The sequence below is a fragment of the Scyliorhinus torazame genome, chromosome 4 (assembly GCF_047496885.1).
Source record: "Scyliorhinus torazame isolate Kashiwa2021f chromosome 4, sScyTor2.1, whole genome shotgun sequence".
In the NCBI taxonomy this organism is placed as follows: Eukaryota; Metazoa; Chordata; class Chondrichthyes; order Carcharhiniformes; family Scyliorhinidae; genus Scyliorhinus; species Scyliorhinus torazame.
Genome location: NC_092710.1, coordinates 194,280,667 through 194,300,295, shown reverse-complemented (window position 1 = coordinate 194,300,295; position 19,629 = coordinate 194,280,667). Strand labels below are relative to the sequence as shown.

The following is a 19,629-nucleotide window of genomic DNA, read 5'->3' as shown; positions in this document are numbered from 1 at the left end:
TTTTAGTAGGATTTAGTTTGCTTGCTTAACTTGTATATTTTTTTGAGTCTGTATTCTGCAGGTTAACAAAGTCACACTGTCATTTTGTACTAACGCCTGATATAATAGAAGCCATTTTGTGATTTGAACACCTGCTGCCAAATTATGCAATATTTTAGTATACTAAACAGCAGTATTGTAAAGTAGAAAGCGATCAGCATCAGATGATTATTAGAAGTACCTCAATTACACTGTAGTGAATGAATAAGTAATAATTAGATAGTGAATGAAAGTTGGATTATACCTATTTCTGTTTTTCCTATGAATATTTCTATGTTAGGATCTAAGGGTGGAAATCTCCCATGTTGCTGCCGGTGGGTTGAATGGCGAGCAGGTGGGTGGGGGGAGCGGTGAAGTCGGTAGGTGACTCATAAATTGATTTTACACCAGCATGAATTTCCCGCGGGGATCTTCCACTGGTGCCTGCCATAGCAGATCAAGTAACCTACTGGAGGCCGGCGTGAGACTGATTAACACACCAGCAATCACCCATGCCCAATTCTCCAGGCAGCACCAACAGGAAAACATACTGGTACTAAACATGGATGGAACAATGTGGCATGCAGGTATCGGAACCCACCTGAACAATACCTGGGCTGCCTCTCGAGTGCAGAATGAAGGTTGCTGGCAACCCTGGACCCCAGGTTGGGGGATTTGGCCTGGAAGAGGTTCATCTTGCAGCCTCAAAATATTCCTGCATATCTACCTGCTATCACAGGAGGTCCACCTTCATTTTCAGGCGGTCCATTTAGCTTTCTTTAATAATGGGTCAGTGATGTTGAACCCATTTTCAATAAGTCGCCTGGATGCGATGACGGACTACGCACCATCAGACTTGCCCCACCACGGCATGTGGTACAAACCCCCTAAAATACCACAGCAGTGGGAGGGGGGGGGGGGGGAATCTGCAGGTGGCGCTTACAGACTCGGTGTCTTGGAGGGGTCCATTTTACAGTTTCAGAATGTTCCTGGCGATCCATTAGCACTGGGCTAAATCGCTGGCTTTTAAAGCAGACCAAGGCAGGCCAACAGCAAGGTTCAATTCCGTACCAGCCTCCCGAACAGGTGCCGGAATGTGGCGACTAGGGGCTTTTCACAGTAACTTCATTTGAAGCCTACTTGTGACAATAAGCGATTTTCATTTCATTTTCATTTCATTACATTTCATTTTCATTTCCTTTCTCAGGAGCTCTATCTTTTGGCCTCAGAGTGCTCCCGGAAATCTTTGTTCATTTTCAGAAGGTCCACGGCCTTTCTTCAATAGTGGGTCAGTGACATTGGCGCCTTGTCAATATGATGCCCAGATAAGACAGCAGACTATGCGTAAGCAGGCCTGCCCCGCCTTGCAAATACGGCACCATGTTTAGCACAGCATAATCAATTAGGTCGGGACCAGAAAATCTGGCGCATTTTCCAACTGGCCTCTGCAGCGGGAAGCACTCCACGTTCCTGCCCTGCCACGGGACTTAGTCCCAGGGTGGGAGAATTCCACCCGGGCTCTTTACTTGCGTTAAGTGTATAGATCAAATGACCTACAGATCCAAAGAGGCTCACTTCCCTCCAGTCCCACACCACCTATCATGAGAACATCTATTTGACTTGATTTGATTTGATTTATTATTGTCACATTTATTAGTATACAGCGAAAAGTGTTGTTTTTTGCGTGCGATACAGACAACACATACCGCATATGGGGAAGGAAAGAGAGACTACAGAATGTAATGTTACTGTCATAACTAGGATGTAGAGAAAAGATCAACTTAATACGAGGTAGGTCCATTCAGCGATGGTCCTGGCAGCAGGTATGAAGCTGTTCTTGAGTCGGTTGGTACGCGACCTCAAACTTTTGTATCTTTTTCCTGACGGAAGAAGGTGAAAGAGAGTATGTCAGGGGTGCGTGGGTCCTTAATTATGCTGGTTGCCTTTCCGAGGCAGCGCGAATTATAGACAGAGTCAATGGATGGGAGGCTGGTTTGCGTGATGGACTGGGCTACATTCATGACCTTTTGTAGTTTCCTGCGGTCTTGGGCAGGACAGGAACCATACCAAGCTGTGATACAACCAGAAAGAATGCTTTCAATGATGCATCTGTAAAAGTTGGTGAGAGTCGTAGCTGACATGCCAAATTTCCTTTGTCTTCTGAGAGTAACGTATATAAGCACCAATGGGCGCAATCTAACGGCTGCTTCGCACCCGACTCGGGACACAATGCAGTCGTTGAGTCTCATGAGAGACCTTTTGCGAGAGTTACCCGGCATGCCATGCCTCCCGAGATCTAACGGGATCCCGTGAGACGCCACGATCCTGCCCACAATGGGCAGGACCTAAATATGTCTCCGCCAGAGCTAACCAGCACCCGGGATCTAACAGTGTTGCCAAGGATACTCCAGCCAGGCTCCATTTAGCACTGGTCTCCACTGGGGGGGGGGGGGGGGGGGGGGGCTCCTGGGCCCTCCCAGGCAATTGGAGGCCCCCAGGTGGTCGGCCTTTTGGCAGGGTGGCACCCTGGCACTGCTGAAAGATCCAAGCGGATAAAATTGATGCAGATATTGTAGTCCCAACTTTCCTCAGTACAATGAGGTTGTAAACCTTCAACCTCCTGCGAAGTTTGCTGCAGCCAAAAAACATCATGCTACAAATCTTCTGATGAGATTGTGGAGATATTGCAGGGCCACTTCTCCTAAGTCTATGGTCATCGCCGAGAGGTTCTATAAACCTAAAGAAGCCTTTAGAAGTCGAGATCTCTCTGGAATTAGCAGCTTAGGAAGCCCAACATTTAAGTTTGAGCACTAAAACCTAACTAAAATATCGGCTGAGGCCCGAACACAGAGACAGGTTCAAAACTGACACCGATGTGGAAAAACTGGTTACGCAGCAGCAGATGCAAAATGCAGGAATTGTGGTGGAAAGAGGCAAATCAAACTTGCTTGTTGGAGATAGAAAGAAGTTCCAAACTATAAAAAGCAAGAACCAAGTGCATCAAATGGAAACCGAATAGAGGAAAGAATATCCACATGGTACAAAAAGGCACAGTAAAATCACAGTCTGATGATGAACTGTCACTGAATGTACTGGTCATTGCGGGCGCAATGAACCATTACTGGGTCACTCCTTTACCGGACAGACAACTGGTGAAAATGGAGGTGGACACTGGTGCAGCTGTTTGGTGCCAAAACTGTTCACCAAGAGAAACTACAACATATCACCATAAAACCCTCAAACATATACTGGGGAAATTGTGCCATTGACGGACCATATCAATGTAAATGAGCAGCTAAACAGACTTATCCCTGCACGTCATTGAAGGTAACTATCCAGCCCTACTGAAGAGAACCTGGCTGGAGAGAATCGAGCTAAACTGTGCCAAGGTGAATCCCATGTTCAAGTCTGAAGTAGCGGTGATTTGAAAGAAACATGCCATCGTCTTTAATGGAGAGCTGGGAAGCATGAAAGAGATCTTAGTCAGGCTAAGGATAAAGGATGAAAGCCAAGCAAGCTGCTTAAAGCCGATATCAATGCTGTACCCCATCAGGTTTAAGGTCGAGACAGAATTAGAGAGACTGGTCAAGGCAGGGGTCCTCGGACCTGTTAATGTAAGTGATTGGGCCATGCCCATAGTACCCGTGATGAAGAAAAATGGTTTGGAACACATGTGACAATTTTAAAGTCACTATCAATCCGATACTATGTGCCTTTAACTGATGATTTATTTGCAGGGTTGGTTGGAGGCCAGCATTTTAGTAAAGTTTAGTCCTTAATCAAACTTCTCTCCAGATGAATAATCCAGATTCACAACAATATTTGACAATCATGAGATACAAAGGGTGATTCAGATATAAAGGACTTCCATTTAGCATCACATCCACACCTGCATCATTTCAACCTGTCGTGGATCAAATTCTAAGCAGGCCAGGAGGAGTCCAGTGCTACTTAGATAATATATTAGTTACAGGAAAGAATGATGTGGAGATGCCGGCGTTGGACTGGGGTGAGCACAGTACAAAGTCTTACAACACCAGGTTAAAGTCCAACAGGTTTGTTTCGATGTCACTAGCTTTCGGAGCGCTGCTCCTTCCTCAGGTGAATGAAGAGGTATGTTCCAGAAACACATATATAGACAAATTCAAAGATGCCAAACAATGCTAGGAATGCGACCATTAGCAGGTGATTAAATCTTTACAGATCCAGAGATGGGGTAACCCCAGGTTAAAGAGGTGTGAATTGTGTCAAGCCAGGACAGTTGGTAGGATTTCGCAGGCCAGATGGTGGGGGATGAATGTAATGCGACATGAATCCCAGGTCCCGGTTGAGGCCGTACTCATGTGTGCGGAACTTGGCCATAAGTTTCTGCTCGTCGATTCTGCGTTGTCGCGGGTCCTGAAGGCCGCCTTGGAGAACGCTTACCCGGAGATCAGAGGTGAATGCCCTTGACTGCTGAAGTGTTCCCCGACTGGAAGGGAACATTCCTGCCTGGTGATTGTTGCGCGATGTCCGTTCATTCGTTGTCGCAGCGTCTGCATGGTCTCGCCAATGTACCACGCTTCGGGACATCCTTTCCTGCAGCGTATGAGGTAGACGACGTTGGCCGAGTCGCACGAGTATGTACCGCGTACCTGGTGGGTGGTGTTCTCACGTGTAATGGTGGTATCCATGTCGATGATCTGGCACGTCTTGCAGAGATTGCCATGACAGGGTTGTGTGGTGTCGTGGTCACTGTTCTGAAGACTGGGTAGTTTGCTGCAAACAATGGTTCGTTTGAGGTTGCGCGGTTGTTTGAAGGCAAGTAGTGGGGGGGTGGGGATGACCTTGGCAAGATGTTCATCGTCATCAATGACGTGTTGAAGGCTGTGAAGAAGATGACTTAAGTTTCTCCGCTCCGGGGAAGTACTGGACGACGAAGCAGCCAGAGCAGTGGCACCACGGCTGGCTCTGATGTTCAGAAGGGAGGGTCAAAGCGCAGAAGAGTAATAGTAATAGGGGACTCTATAGTCAGGGGCACAGATAGGCGCTTCTGTGGACGTGAAAGAGACTCCAGGATGGTATGTTGCCTCCCTGGTGCCAGGGTCCAGGATGTCTCCGAATGGGTAGAGGGAATCCTGAAGGGGGAGGGCAAACAGGCAGAGGTCGTTGTACATATTGGTACTAACGACATAGGCAGGAAGGGGCATGAGGTCCTGCAGCAGGAGTTCAGGGAGCTAGGCAGAAAGTTAAAAGACAGGACCTCGAGGGTTGTAATCTCGGGATTACTCCCTGTGCCACGTGCCAGTGAGGCTAGAAATAGGAAGATAGAGCAGACAAACACGTGGCTAAACAGCTGGTGTAGGAGGGAGGGTTTCCGTTATCTGGACCACTGGGAGCTCTTCCGGGGCAGGTGTGACCTGTATAAGATGGACGGGTTGCATCTAAACCGGAGAGGCATAAATATCCTGGCCGCGAGGTTTGCTAGTGTCACACGGGAGGGTTTAAACTAGTATGGCAGGGGGGTGGGCACGGGAGCAATAGGTCAGAAGGTGAGGGCATTGAGGGAGAACTAGGGAATAGGGACAGTGTGGCTCTGAGGCAGAGCAGACGGGGAGAAGTTGTTGAACACAGCGGGTCTGGTGGCCTGAAGTGCATATGTTTTAATGCAAGGAGCATTACGGGTAAGGCAGATGAACTTAGAGCTTGGATTACTACTTGGAACTATGATGTTGTTGCCATTACAGAGACCTGGTTGAGGGAAGGGCAGGATTGGCAGCTAAACGTTCCAGGATTTAGATGTTTCAGGCGGGATAGAGGGGGATGTAAAAGGGGAGGCGGAGTTGCGCTACTTGTTCGGGAGAATATCACAGCTATACTGCGAGAGGACACCTCCGAGGGCAGTGAGGCTATATGGGTAGAAATCAGGAATAAGAAGGGTGCAGTCACAATGTTGGGGGTATACTACAGGCCTCCCAACAGCCAGCGGGAGATGGAGGAGCAGATAGGTAGACAGATTTTGGAAAAGAGTAAAAACAACAGGGTTGTGGTGATGGGAGACTTCAACTTCCCCAATATTGACTGGGACTCACTTAGTGCCAGGGGCTTAGACGGGGCGGAGTTTGTAAGGAGCATCCAGGAGGGCTTCTTAAAACAATATGTAAACAGTCCAACTAGGAAAGGGGCGGTACTGGACCTGGTATTGGGGAATGAGCCCGGCCAGGTGGTAGATGTTTCAGTAGGGGAGCATTTCGGTAACAGTGACCACAATTCAGTAAGTTTTAAAGTACTGGTGGACAAAGATAAGAGTGGTCCGAGGATGAATGTGCTAAATTGGGGGAAGGCTAATTATAACAATATTAGGCGGGAACTGAAGAACATAGATTGGGGGCGGATGTTTGAGGGCAAATCAACATCTGACATGTGGGAGGCTTTCAAGTGTCAGTTGAAAGGAATACAGGACAGGCATGTTCCTGTGAGGAAGAAAGATAAATACGGCAATTTTCGGGAACCTTGGATGACGAGTGATATTGTAGGCCTCGTCAAAAAGAAAAAGGAGGCATTTGTCAGGGCTAAAAGGCTGGGAACAGACGAAGCCTGTGTGGCATATAAGGAAAGTAGGAAGGAGCTTAAGCAAGGAGTCAGGAGGGCTAGAAGGGGTCACGAAAAGTCATTGGCAAATAGGGTTAAGGAAAATCCCAAGGCTTTTTACACGTACATAAAAAGCAAGAGGGTAGCCAGGGAAAGGGTTGGCCCACTGAAGGATAGGCAAGGGAATCTATGTGTGGAGCCAGAGGAAATGGGCGAGGTACTAAATGAATACTTTGCATCAGTATTCACCAAAGAGAAGGAATTGGTAGATGTTGAGTCTGGAGAAGGGGGTGTAGATAGCCTGGGTCACATTGTGATCCAAAAAGACGAGGTGTTGGGTGTCTTAAAAAATATTAAGGTAGATAAGTCCCCAGGGCCGGATGGGATCTACCCCAGAATACTGAAGGAGGCTGGAGAGGAAATTGCTGAGGCCTTGACAGAAATCTTTGGATCCTTGCTGTCTTCAGGGGATGTCCCGGAGGACTGGAGAATAGCCAATGTTGTTCCTCTGTTTAAGAAGGGTAGCAAGGATAATCCCGGGAACTACAGGCCGGTGAGCCTTACTTCAGTGGTAGGGAAATTACTGGAGAGAATTCTTCGAGACAGGATCTACTCCCATTTGGAAGCAAATGGACGTATTAGTGAGAGGCAGCACGGTTTTGTGAAGGGAAGGTCGTGTCTCACTAACTTGATAGAGTTTTTCGAGGAGGTCACTAAGATGATTGATGCAGGTAGGGCAGTAGATGTTGTCTATATGGACTTCAGTAAGGCCTTTGACAAGGTCCCTCATGGTAGACTAGTACAAAAGGTGAAGTCACACGGGATCAGGGGTGAACTGGCAAGGTGGATACAGAACTGGCTAGGCCATAGAAGGCAGAGGGTAGCAATGGAAGGATGCTTTTCTCATTGGAGGGCTGTGACCAGTGGTGTTCCACAGGGATCAGTGCTGGGACCTTTGCTCTTTGTAATATATATAAATGATTTGGAGGAAAATGTAACTGGTCTGATTAGTAAGTTTGCAGACGACACACAGGTTGGTGGAATTGCGGATAGCGATGAGGACTGTCTGAGGATACAGCAGGATTTAGATTGTCTGGAGACTTGGGCGGAGAGATGGCAGATGGAGTTTAATCCGGACAAATGTGAGGTAATGCATTTTGGAAGGGCTAATGCAGGTAGGGAATATACAGTGAATGGTAGAACCCTCAAGAGTATTGAAAGTCAAAGAGATCTAGGAGTACAGGTCCACAGGTTATTGAAAGGGGCAACACAGGTGGAGAAGGTAGTCAAGAAGGCATACGGCATGCTTGCCTTCATTGGCCGGGGCATTGAGTATAAGAATTGGCAAGTCATGTTGCAGCTGTATAGAACCTTAGTTAGGCCACACTTGGAGTATAGTGTTCAATTCTGGTCGCCACACTACCAGAAGGATGTGGAGGCTTTAGAGAGGGTGCAGAAGAGATTTACCAGAATGTTGCCTGGTATGGAGGGCATAAACTATGAGGAGCGATTGAATAAACTCGGTTTGTTCTCACTGGAACGAAGGAGGTTGAGGGGCGACCTGATAGAGGTATACAAAATTATGAGGGGCATAGACAGAGTGGATAGTCAGAGGCTTTTCCCCAGGGTAGAGGGGTCAATTACTAGGGGGCATAGGTTTAAGGTGAGAGGGGCAAAGTTTAGAGTAGATGTACGAGGCAAGTTTTTTACGCAGAGGGTAGTGGGTGCCTGGAACTCACTACCGGAGGAGGTAGTGGAAGCAGGGACGATAGGGACATTTAAGGGGCATCTTGACAAATATATGAATAGGATGGGAATAGAAGGATACGGACCCAGGAAGTGTAGAAGATTGTAGTTTTGTCGGGCAGTATGGTCGGCACGGGCTTGGAGGGCCGAAGGGCCTGTTCCTGTGCTGTACATTTCTTTGTTCTTTGTTCTTTGTTCTTTGAAGGGTATTCTGTCGGTTGTGTCCCATGTTTGTCTTCTGAGGAGGTCGGTCCGGTTTTTCGCTGTGTTTCTGGAACACACATCTTCATTCACCTGAGGAAGGAGCAGCGCTCCGAAAGCTAGTGACATCGAAACAGACCTGTTGGACTTTAACCAGGAAAGAATGAAGAAGAGCATTTTCAAAATTTAGATGCCACACACCAGAGGCTAAATGATTATGGACAAGTGCGGAGTGATAAATGTGAATTCTTCAAATCTTCTATTGAATACCTGGGGCGCGTCTTAGATGAAGAAGGACTGCAAAAATTGGCTTGGCAGGTAAAAGCCATAACTGAGGCACCTGCACCTCAAAAACAAAATCAAACGCTATAATTTTCAGACTTATTAAGCTATTATGGAAGGTTTGTTCATAATCTAGAAACTTTCTCAAGCTTTTGTACAATTTATTGTGTCAAAACAAGAAATAGAAATGGGTGGATCAGTGCGAGAAGACCTCGGTACAAGCTAAAGAGGCATTACTAAAGTCGGAAGTCCTGACACACTTTACTCTGAAGTTACCATTGCAACTTTCTTGTGACGCATCACCTTATGGAGTGGGAGCTGTGGTTTCTCATATAATACCCAATGGTGAAGTGAAACCAATAGCATTTGCATCAAGGTCCTTGAACAAAGCAGAAATCAACTATGCACAGATGGAGAAGGAAGATCGAGGCATCATTTTTGGAATCAAACATTTTTACCAATACCTATTTGAAGGAAATTTACTTTACTAAGAGATTATTCACCACTGACAACAATACTTTGGCCGCACAACGGTATTCCAGCTCTAACAGCGTTCCAGCTGCAGAGATGGGCATTGCTGTTGTCAACACAATAAAATATTGTAAATTAAATCGCCCTGGGAACACTGGTGGACTCTTTAGGTTACCTTTATCTCTGGAGTCATTAATGAATATTCTAGTGGTAATATTTTCTATTTTGAAGAAGTTGATAACACTCCTGTAACCACAGGAGAAGTTGAGAAGTATGCCACAAATAATCCACTACCATCCACAGAAACCCTACAGTGCAGAAGGAGGCCACTTGGCCCATGGGGTCTGCACCGACCCTCCGAAAGAGCACCCTGCCTAGGCGCAATCCCCTGACCTATCCCCACCTGATGTTTGGACACTTAGGGGTAATTTATCATGGCCAATCCACCTAACCTGCACATCTTTGGACTGTGGGAGGAAACCGGAGCACCCGGAGGAAACCCACGCAGTCATGGGGAGAACGTGCAAACTCGACACATAACAGTCAGCTGAGATCGGAATTGAACTTGGGTCCCTTGCTCTGTGAGGCAGCAGTGCTAAGAAGTTATGGACCTGCTGCTTCGTTGCAAGACCATGGGAGCAAACCCAGAGTTGAAGCCATATGTTATTGAAAGACTCGAACTATCCGTACACGCTGATTGTCTCCGCTGGGGAATGCGGGTCATAAATCCGCCATTGTTAAGGAAGGTTAGGTGGATTGGCCACACTAAATTGCCCCTTAGTGTCCAAAACAGTTAGGTGGGGTTACTGGGTTACGTGGATGGGGTGGAGATGTGGGCTTAAGTTGGGTGCTCTTTCCAAAGGCCAGGGCAGACTCGATGGGCCGAATGGCTTCTGCACTGTAAATTCTATGATTCTATGAAACATCCGAAACCCACTTCATGAAGGTTATTGTGGGATAGGAAGAGTGAAGGAGATAGCCAGAACATATTTTTGGTGGCCAGGGCTCGATAGCAAAAATCGAAGAGAAGGCAGGCACTTGCAGCCATTACACCCATAGGCCGGGATTCTCCGACCTCCCACCAGGTCGGAGAATCGCCGGGGGGGGGGGCGGCGTAAATACCGCCCCGCCGCTCCGACACCGGCCACCATATTCCCATATTCTCTGGCATTAAAAAGATCGCGCCGACGCAATGGGCCCCGGAGCTATTCCAAATCTCCGGCCCGGATAGGCCGACGTGACCACAGGTCACGGTGGCAGAAATCAAACAACCCTTTGAACAGCGTCAACCAGTCATGCTGGCCTACGCCGGCGAGCGCGGAGGTAGGGGTCGGCGTGGGCCGGCCACCGGAGTGGAGATGGCACGGCCGTAGGGGGGGGGGCTGCGGGTGCCGGTGGAAGGTGCTCCCCAGGTCTGAGGGTGCGTGCCGGTGATCGTGGTCGGTGCCGGGGGGGGGGGGGGGGGGGGCGTGGGGAGAGGGTGCTGGGGATGGGAGTGCCAGGGAGGGGGGGGGGGGGTGCTAGGGATGTGTGTGCCGAGGATGGGAGTGCCGGGGTGGGGGTTTGCAGGGGTGTGGGGCTCTGGGGATGGGAGTGCCGGGGAGGAGGGGTGCTTGGGAGTGCCGAGGATGGGAGTGCCGGGGAGGTGGGGGGGGTGCTGGGGATGGGAGTGCCGAGGATGGGAGTGCCGGGAAGGGGGGGTGGTTGGGGAGGGGGTATTCCGGGAATGGAAATGCCGGGGAGGGGGGGTGCTGGGGATGGGAGTGCCGAGGATGGGAGTGCCGGGGAGGGGGGGTGCTGGGGAGGGGAGTGCCGGGGAGGGGGGGTGGTTGGGGAGGGGGGTTGCTGGGGATGGGAGTGCCGGGGAGGGGGGGTGCTGGGGATGGGAGTGCCGAGGATGGGAGTGCCGGGGAGAGGGGGGAGGGGGGGGCAGGGAGGGGGGATGGCTGGGGAGGGTGAGTGCCGGGGATGGGAGTGCCGGGGGGGTGGGGGGAGTGGCTGGGGATGGGAGTGCTGGGGAGGAGAGGTGCCGGGGATGGGAGTGCTGGGAGGGGGAGTGCCGGGGAGGGAGAGGGCCGGGGATGGGAGTGGGGGAGAGAGGGGGCCGGGGATGGGGAGTGCTGGGGCAGGGGTGTTCCGGGGACTGGGAGTGCCGGGGATGGAAGTGCCGGGGGGTATGGGGGGGGGGGCACCTGGTTGCGGAGAGGGGTATGGGCAACGATGACATGTCATCTATCCCCAACCCCCACCTGCTGCAGACCATTATTTTTGGGCATCACCCAGCGATGTTGGCCGCCTTGCCAGGAGCCGCTCTTCTACATGTTGCCCTGTGGGAGCTGGAGCAGGAGCATGCCAGGGAGGCGGCGGAGGCTGCCGCAGAGGAGCGTGCCCCAGGCACATTTGAAATGGCTTGTGTTTCATTGCAAGAACCTCTAATGTAAAGGGGGAGGAAAGTGTTATGTATTCATGCTGTTCTTAGTTAGAACAAAGTCACTTTAAGAGTCCGATCACGTGACGTATTAATGATGTCATCAGCCTTCTGGGCAGGAAAACGGGCAGTCTATCTTTACAACCTGTTGAGTAAACACCTTTCCAATAAAGCTTCTGTTTTTTGTACCTTCATGGTCTGCACGCTTATCTTAAAAAATACGGCAATAATTACTTCTGTGGTTCACGGGTCTTCAACAACACACCATGTGGAGGAATAGGGAATCATAAGCAGAAACTTCAGTTATTATGTATTTTAAGTCGCACGTTTGGTCAGTCTTACAGTTGTAATGATGGCAATGGGAACAGCTTTGCCACCATTACAACTGCAAAATCTGGACCAATATTTCTCACCAATTGCACTGTATAAATACTGCACCCAGAGCTAATGGAGCAATATTAACGAAGTACCACTCCTGCATTATGCTGGCAGGTTTTCACATTATATGATGTAGCCTACCTTAAAGTGGTTAACAAATGGCATCATTATCATCATCTTCTACATTATCACGACAGGTTAAGAATTACTTTTCAAAGGCTTTGGAAGCTGTTGTTTTTATTTAACCAAAAAAAGAAAGTAACTACATTTACTTACTCTGTTAGGACAATCAGTTGTTCTCCTTTCTTAAACCCCAGATCACGTTCACTTGTTGGTTCATAGTCGTGCAATGCTACAACTCTCTTCTCAGCTGGAAGAAATCAAGAAATGAATTCTAATAGAAAAGAAAATTGCTGCGTATGCTGGAATCGGAAACAAAAACAGAAAATACTGGACAATCTCAGCAGGTCTGACAGCATCTGTGGATAGAAAAGGGAGCTAATGTTTTGAGTCTGGATGACCGTTTACTGTAGGATACTGTTAAAATAGACTCCATTTACTGTAGGACAGAGTCATCCAGAGTCAAAACGTTATCTCCCTTTTCTCTCCACAGATGCTGTCAGACCTGCGAAGGAATGAATTTTGCTGAGTTGTGAAATGGTTTGCTGATGGTCTGATAAACACTCTAATATCCAGTTTAGTAAGAAAATGGTTGCATCTTTATTTTTAATTACTACTGTCTTAACCCTCAGTTGCTACAAATATGCTTTTACTTGCAAAACATTCACTGGATTGACAGCATGGACATTTTGTGGTGTTAATAAAATCAACAACACAATTAACACTTGTAACATCCAAACATGTGAAAATAAATATTTTGTATGCATTCAGTTTAGAAAGGATGACTACCTGTTAGGATACTGGGAAAGATTCTCTGGCCTCCCCGCAGCACGTTTCTTAGTGGCGGGAGGCGGCCTACCGTTGGGTGCTGGTGAGGTCTTCTGGTCCAGCTACTGTTAAAGGGGTTCCCCATTGACTCTACACCATGTCACCAGAAGATGAAAGACTTTAGGAACAAAGGCAAAGGAGCAGGAGTAGGCCACTCAATCCTTCAAGCCTGCACTGCCATTCAATATGATCATGGCTGACCATCGACTTCAATGCCTTTTTCCCCACACTATCCCCATATCGCTTTATGCCATTGGTACTTAGAAATCTGTTAATCTCTGCTTTAAACACGCTCAATAACTGAGCTGCCACAGCGTACCTTTCTTCATTTGAACTGCTGATAGATTATCAGGGCATATTTTCACGTCCTGCCATCAAAGCAGTAGAATCTTTTTTTTTAAATTTAATTTAGTTGTTAGCCAGATCTTGGTAGAAAGTTAGAGGGATGGCAGGGAAGGGAGTGCAATATTCCTCCTGCAGGATGTTTGAGGTGAAGGATGCCGTTAGTGTCCCTGCTGATTTTACCTGCAGGAAGTGCTGCCATCTCCAGCTCCTCCAAGACCGAGTTAGGGAACTGGAGCTGGAGTTGGAAGAACTTCGGATCATTCGGGAGGCAGAGGGGGTCATAGATAGCAGCTTCAGGGAATTAGTTACACCAAAGATTGGAGATAGATGGGTAACTGTAAGAGGGACTGGGAAGAAGCAGTCAGTGCAGGGATCCCCTGCGGTCATTCCCCTGAGAAACAAGTATACCGCTTTGGATACTTGTGGGGGGGACGACTTACCAGGGGTAAGCCATGGGGTATGGGCCTCTGGCACGGAGTCTGTCCCTGTTGCTCAGAAGGGAAGGGGGGAGAGGAGCAGAGCATTAGTAATTGGGGACTCGATAGTCAGGGGCACAGATAGGAGATTTTGTGGGAGCGTGAGAGACTCACGTTTGGTATGTTGCCTCCCAGGTGCAAGGGTACGTGATGTCTCGGATCGTGTTTTCCGGGTCCTTAGGGGGGAGGGGGAGCAGCCCCAAGTCGTGGTCCACATTGGTACTAACGACATAGGTAGGAAAGGGGACAAGGATGTCAGGCAGGCTTTCAGGGAGCTAGGATGGAAGCTCAGAACTAGAACAAACAGAGTTGTTATCTCTGGGTTGTTGCCCGTGCCACGTGATAGTGAGATGAGGAATAGGGAGAGAGAGCAATTAAACACGTGGCTACAGGGATAGTACAGGCGGGAGGGATTCAGATTTCTGGATAACTGGGGCTCTTTCTGGGGAAGGTGGGACCTCTACAGACAGGATGGTCTACATCTGAACCTGAGGGGCACAAATATCCTTGGGGGGGAGATTTTTTAGTGCTCTTTGGGGGGGTTTAAACTAATGCAGCAGGGGCATGGGAACCTGGATTGTAGTTTTAGGGTAAGGGAGAATGAGAGTATAGAGGTCAGGAGCTCAGATTTGACGTCGCAGGAGGGGGCCAGTGTTTGAAGTGTGTCCACTTCAATGCCAGGAGTATACGAAATAAGGTAGGGGAACTGGCAGCATGGGTTGGTACCTGGGACTTCGATGTTGTGGCCATTTTGGAGACATGGATAGAGCAGGGACAGGAATGGATGTTGCAGGTTCCGGGGTTTAGGTGTTTTAGTAAGCTCAGAGAAGGAGGGGGAGGTGTGGCGCTGCTCGTCAAGAGCAGTATTACGGTGGCGGAGAGGATGCTAGATGGGGACTCATCTTCCGAGGTAGTATGGGCTGAGGTTAGAAACATGAAAGGAGAGGTCACACTGTTGGGAGTCTTCTATAGGCCTCCAAATAGTTCTAGGGATGTAGAGGAAAGGATGGCGAGGATGATCCTGGATAAGAGCGAAAGTAACAGGGTAGTTATTATGGGAGACTTTAACTTTCCAAATATTGACTGGAAAAGATATAGTTCGAGTACATTAGATGGGTCGTTTTTTGTACAGTGTGTGCAGGAGGGTTTCCTGACACAATATGTTGACAGGCCAACAAGAGGCGAGGCCACGTTGGATTTGGTTTTGGGTAATGAACCAGGCCAGGTGTTGGATTTGGAGGTAGGAGAGCACTTTGGGGACAGTGACCACAATTCGGTGACGTTTACGTTAATGATGGAAAGGGATAAGTATACACCGAAGGGCAAGAGTTATAGCTGGGGGAAGGGCAATTATGATGCCATTAGACGTGACTTGGGGGGGGATAAGGTGGAGAAGTAGGCTGCAAGTGTTGGGCACACTGGATAAGTGGAGCTTGTTCAAGGATCAGCTACTGCGTGTTCTTGATAAGTATGTACCGGTCAGGCAGGGAGGAAGGCGTCGAGCGAGGGAACCGTGGTTTACCAAAGAAGTGGAATCTCTTGTTAAGAGGAAGAAGGAGGCCTATGTGAAGATGAGGTGTGAAGTTTCAGTTGGGGCGATGGATAGTTACAAGGTAGCGAGGAAGGATCTAAAGAGAGAGCTAAGACGAGCAAGGAGGGGACATGAGAAGTATTTGGCAGGTAGGATCAAGGAAAACCCAAAAGCTTTCTATAGGTATGTCAGGAATAAGCGAATGACTAGGGAAAGAGTAGGACCAGTCAAGGACAGGGATGGGAAGTTGTGTGTGGAGTCTGAAGAGATAGGCGAGATACTAAATGAATATTTTTCGTCAGTATTCACTCAGGAAAAAGATAATGTTGTGGAGGAGAATGCTGAGACCCAGGCTAATAGAATAGATGGCATTGAGGTACGTAGGGAAGAGGTGTTGGCAATTCTGGACAGGCTGAAAATAGATAAGTCCCCGGGTCCTGATGGGATTTATCCTAGGATTCTCTGGGAGGCCAGGGAAGAGATTGCTGGACCTTTGGCTTTGATTTTTATGTCATCATTGGCTACAGGAATAGTGCCAGAGGACTGGAGGATAGCAAATGTGGTCCCTTTGTTCAAAAAGGGGAGCAGAGACAACCCCGACAACTATAGACCGGTGAGCCTCACGTCTGTAGTGGGTAAAGTCTTGGAGGGGATTATAAGAGACAAGATTTATAATCATCTAGATAGGAATAATATGATCAGGGATAGTCAGCATGGCTTTGTGAAGGGTAGGTCATGCCTCACAAACCTTATCGAGTTCTTTGAGAAGGTGACTGAACAGGTAGACGAGGGTAGAGCAGTTGATGTGGTGTATATGGATTTCAGCAAAGCGTTTGATAAGGTTCCCCACGGTAGGCTATTGCAGAAAATACGGAGGCTGGGGATTGAGGGTGATTTAGAGATGTGGATCAGAAATTGGCTAGCTGGAAGAAGACAGAGGGTGGTGGTTGATGGGAAATGTTCAGAATGGAGTTCAGTTACAAGTGGAGTACCACAAGGATCTGTTCTGGGGCCGTTGCTGTTTGTCATTTTTATCAATGACCTAGAGGAAGGCGCAGAAGGGTGGGTGAGTAAATTTGCCGACGATACTAAAGTCGGTGGTGTTGTCGATAGTGTGGAAGGATGTTGCAGGTTACAGAGGGATATAGATAAGCTGCAGAGCTGGGCTGAGAGGTGGCAAATGGAGTTTAATGTAGAGAAGTGTGAGGTGATTCACTTTGGAAGGAATAACAGGAATGCGGAATATTTGGCTAATGGTAAAGTTCTTGGAAGTGTGGATGAGCAGAGGGATCTAGGTGTCCATGTACATAGATCCCTGAAAGTTGCCACCCAGGTTGATAGGGTTGTGAAGAAGGCCTATGGAGTGTTGGCCTTTATTGGTTGAGGGATTGAGTTCCGGAGTCAGGAGGTCATGTTGCAGCTGTACAGAACTCTGGTATGGCCGCATTTGGAGTATTGCGTACAGTTCTGGTCACCGTATTATAGGAAGGACGTGGAGGCTTTGGAGAGAGTGCAGAGGAGATTTACCAGGATGTTGCCTGGTATGGAGGGAAAATCTTATGAGGAAAGGCTGATGGACTTGAGGTTGCTTTCGTTGGAGAGAAGAAGGTTAAGAGGAGACTTAATAGAGGCATACAAAATGATCAGGGGGTTAGATAGGGTGGACAGTGAGAGCCTTCTCCCGCGGATGGAAATGGCTGGCACGAGGAGACATAGCTTTAAACTGAGGGGTAATAGATATAGGACAGAGGTCAGAGGTAGGTTCTTTACGCAAAGAGTAGTGAGGCCGTGGAATGCCCTACCTGCTACAGTAGTGAACTCGCCAACATTGAGGGCATTTAAAAGTTTATTGGATAAACATATGGATGATAATGGCATAGTGTAGGTTAGATGGCTTTTGTTTCGGTGCAACATCGTGGGCCGAAGGGCCTGTACTGCGCTGTATCGTTCTATGTTCTATGTTCTATTAATCTAATCATGTCACCAACCTCGTGCAGGGTCTTTTTTGGTGCTAACCCTGATTTATTAGTCACCACACTGAAGCCTGCCGAAGGATGACGAGCCAGAAGGGCTCTGCAGTTAGACAAAATGGCAACACAACCCCAGTCCCAGATGCCTTGCCCCTGAATTCAGCAGGTAAATGTGCAGCTGCCTTCAAGCAGATCCAATTTTCATTACTGGGATTTCCAAAACACAACTCATGGGCTTTAGACTTTTGAGGAAAAGATCTAAAGCTGCCAGAGTTATTTGGAGAGGTAAGGTACACTTTAGGAGAGATAAAGTACTCCTTATCAGATGTTAGGTGTCTTTGGGAGAGGTAAGGTACTCTTTAGGAGAGGAACAATAACCTTTGGGTGATTTCAGGTGACCTTCAGAAGAAGTCTGGTACCCGTTTGGGATTGTTAAGTATGGACATGAATGTGCACTAAAAGTGGATAAGCTTTGAGGAACAGTCGAGCTATTAAGTCATTTAAATCCCCAGGCCCTTTAAATCTTTCGGCAAAAAAATCCAATCTGTAGGTGAAAAAAATCAGTGCTTGCTATTTTACTGTTCATTGACGTAAGAATTAGTGCTGCTTGAGTAGTTCCATAAGCGACATTATCATAGTGGCAGACCGATAAATTCACAATTTAGTGATCGGTAGTGGTTATAAAGTGATTAGCTGTCTTTGATGTGGGGATCTGAATACAAATATATAGGGGAATTTCATAGGGGATTAAATACTTGAAGGAAATGTTTGTTATTATAAGGGATTAGACACTTGAAGGATTAAATCTTAGCAACAAGAGTATATTCTTTAATGGGGTTAATATGAATTGGCAGAAAGTTGGCACAGAAACTATAAAGGGCATGAGGTGGAGGGGGGCAGGGGTTGGCATGGAGGGTATAACAAGCCACTCAGTACACAAAGAAGAGAAACAATCTTACCCTGCGAGTGTTCAAATGATGAAACCTGATTATCAAAGTGAACCTGTAAAAGATGTAAATAGTTTTTTTGGAGGCAGTTCCTCAGTAAAATTATTTTACAGTTAAATGAACATGGATAATAATCTTTATTGTCACAAATAGGCTAACATAAACACTGCAATAAAGTTACCATGGAAATCCCCTAGTCGCCACATTCCGGCGCCTGTTCGGGTACACAGAGGGAGAATTGTGAATGTCCAAATTACCTAACAAGTACGTCTTTCGGGACTTGTGGGAGGAAACCGGAGCACCCGGAGGAAACCCACAAAGACACAGGGAGAATGTGCAGACTCCACACAGACAGTGACCCAAGCTGGGAATCGAACCCAGGTCCCTGGAGCTGTGAAGCAACAGTGCTAACCACTGTGCTATCGTGCCGCCGAATGGATGATCCATTCAAGTGACTGAAATGTCAAAAATTGGTATTTCAAATACAAATGGAAACCCAAAATAATCTTGAGGTAGTTTTCATAGTTGAGGTCTTGGGCTGGATTCTCCGTCCCACTGCGCCACATTTCTGTTTCACCCCGCCGGCGGGATGCTCCGTGACACCGGCTGGTCAAGGGGCTGCCGGCAAAACGGAGAATCCCGCCAGCGGAGAATCCGGCCCCTTGTATCTAGTGCTGAAATATTGATGGTCAAAAATAATTTAGCACGAAGAAAGAAAAATAACTTGCATTTTCTTAGTGCTTTTCGCAAGCTCAGGATATACTGAAACATTTTACAGATACTGAAGTATTTTTCAAAATGCACTTACTATTGTAGGAAATATTTGCACAGCAAGATTTCACAAACAGCACTGGGATAATGACCAGGTAACCTGTTTTACTTTTGTTGGTTGAATAATAGATTTGGGCAGAATACTGGTGGGAACTGCTGTGCTCTTTTTCAAAATGTTCCGTGGGATATTTTAACAGAGAAAGCAGTTTTGGGTTGCTACTACACTGAGGTGCCAGCCTGGATTGTGTATTTAAATTACACAGAATGCCACTTAAACTTACAACCTTCGGACTCAAAGATAAGAATGCCATGGAGCCATGGTTGACATTTTAAAGTGACAGTTTATGCAAGTCAGGGGCGTCATTCTCCGACCCCCCGCCGGGTCGGAGAATGGCCGTTGGCCGCCGTGAATCCCGCCCCCGCCCCCGCCGAAGTCTCCGAAGGGAGAAAAGTCGGCGGGGCGTTAATGGCGCCGCTGCCGCGGAGAATGTCACGGGTCTGCGCAAGGCAGCCAATTTTCGGCCTGCCGATATTCTCCCTTCCGGAT

General features: G+C 47.8%; 1 protein-coding gene across 1 annotated transcript in view; it reads right to left on the bottom strand.

Moving 5' to 3' along the window:
* Positions 1-19,629, bottom strand: part of blk (BLK proto-oncogene, Src family tyrosine kinase) — a 195,283-nt gene that overhangs the window by 100,082 nt on the left and 75,572 nt on the right. Inside the window, exons 3-4 of the mRNA XM_072499052.1 lie at positions 18,324-18,366; positions 12,371-12,464 (exon numbers count right to left, since the gene is read on the bottom strand). Of these exons, the coding sequence (XP_072355153.1) occupies positions 12,371-12,464; positions 18,324-18,366 (137 nt within the window). The remainder of the gene's footprint in view (positions 1-12,370; positions 12,465-18,323; positions 18,367-19,629) is intronic.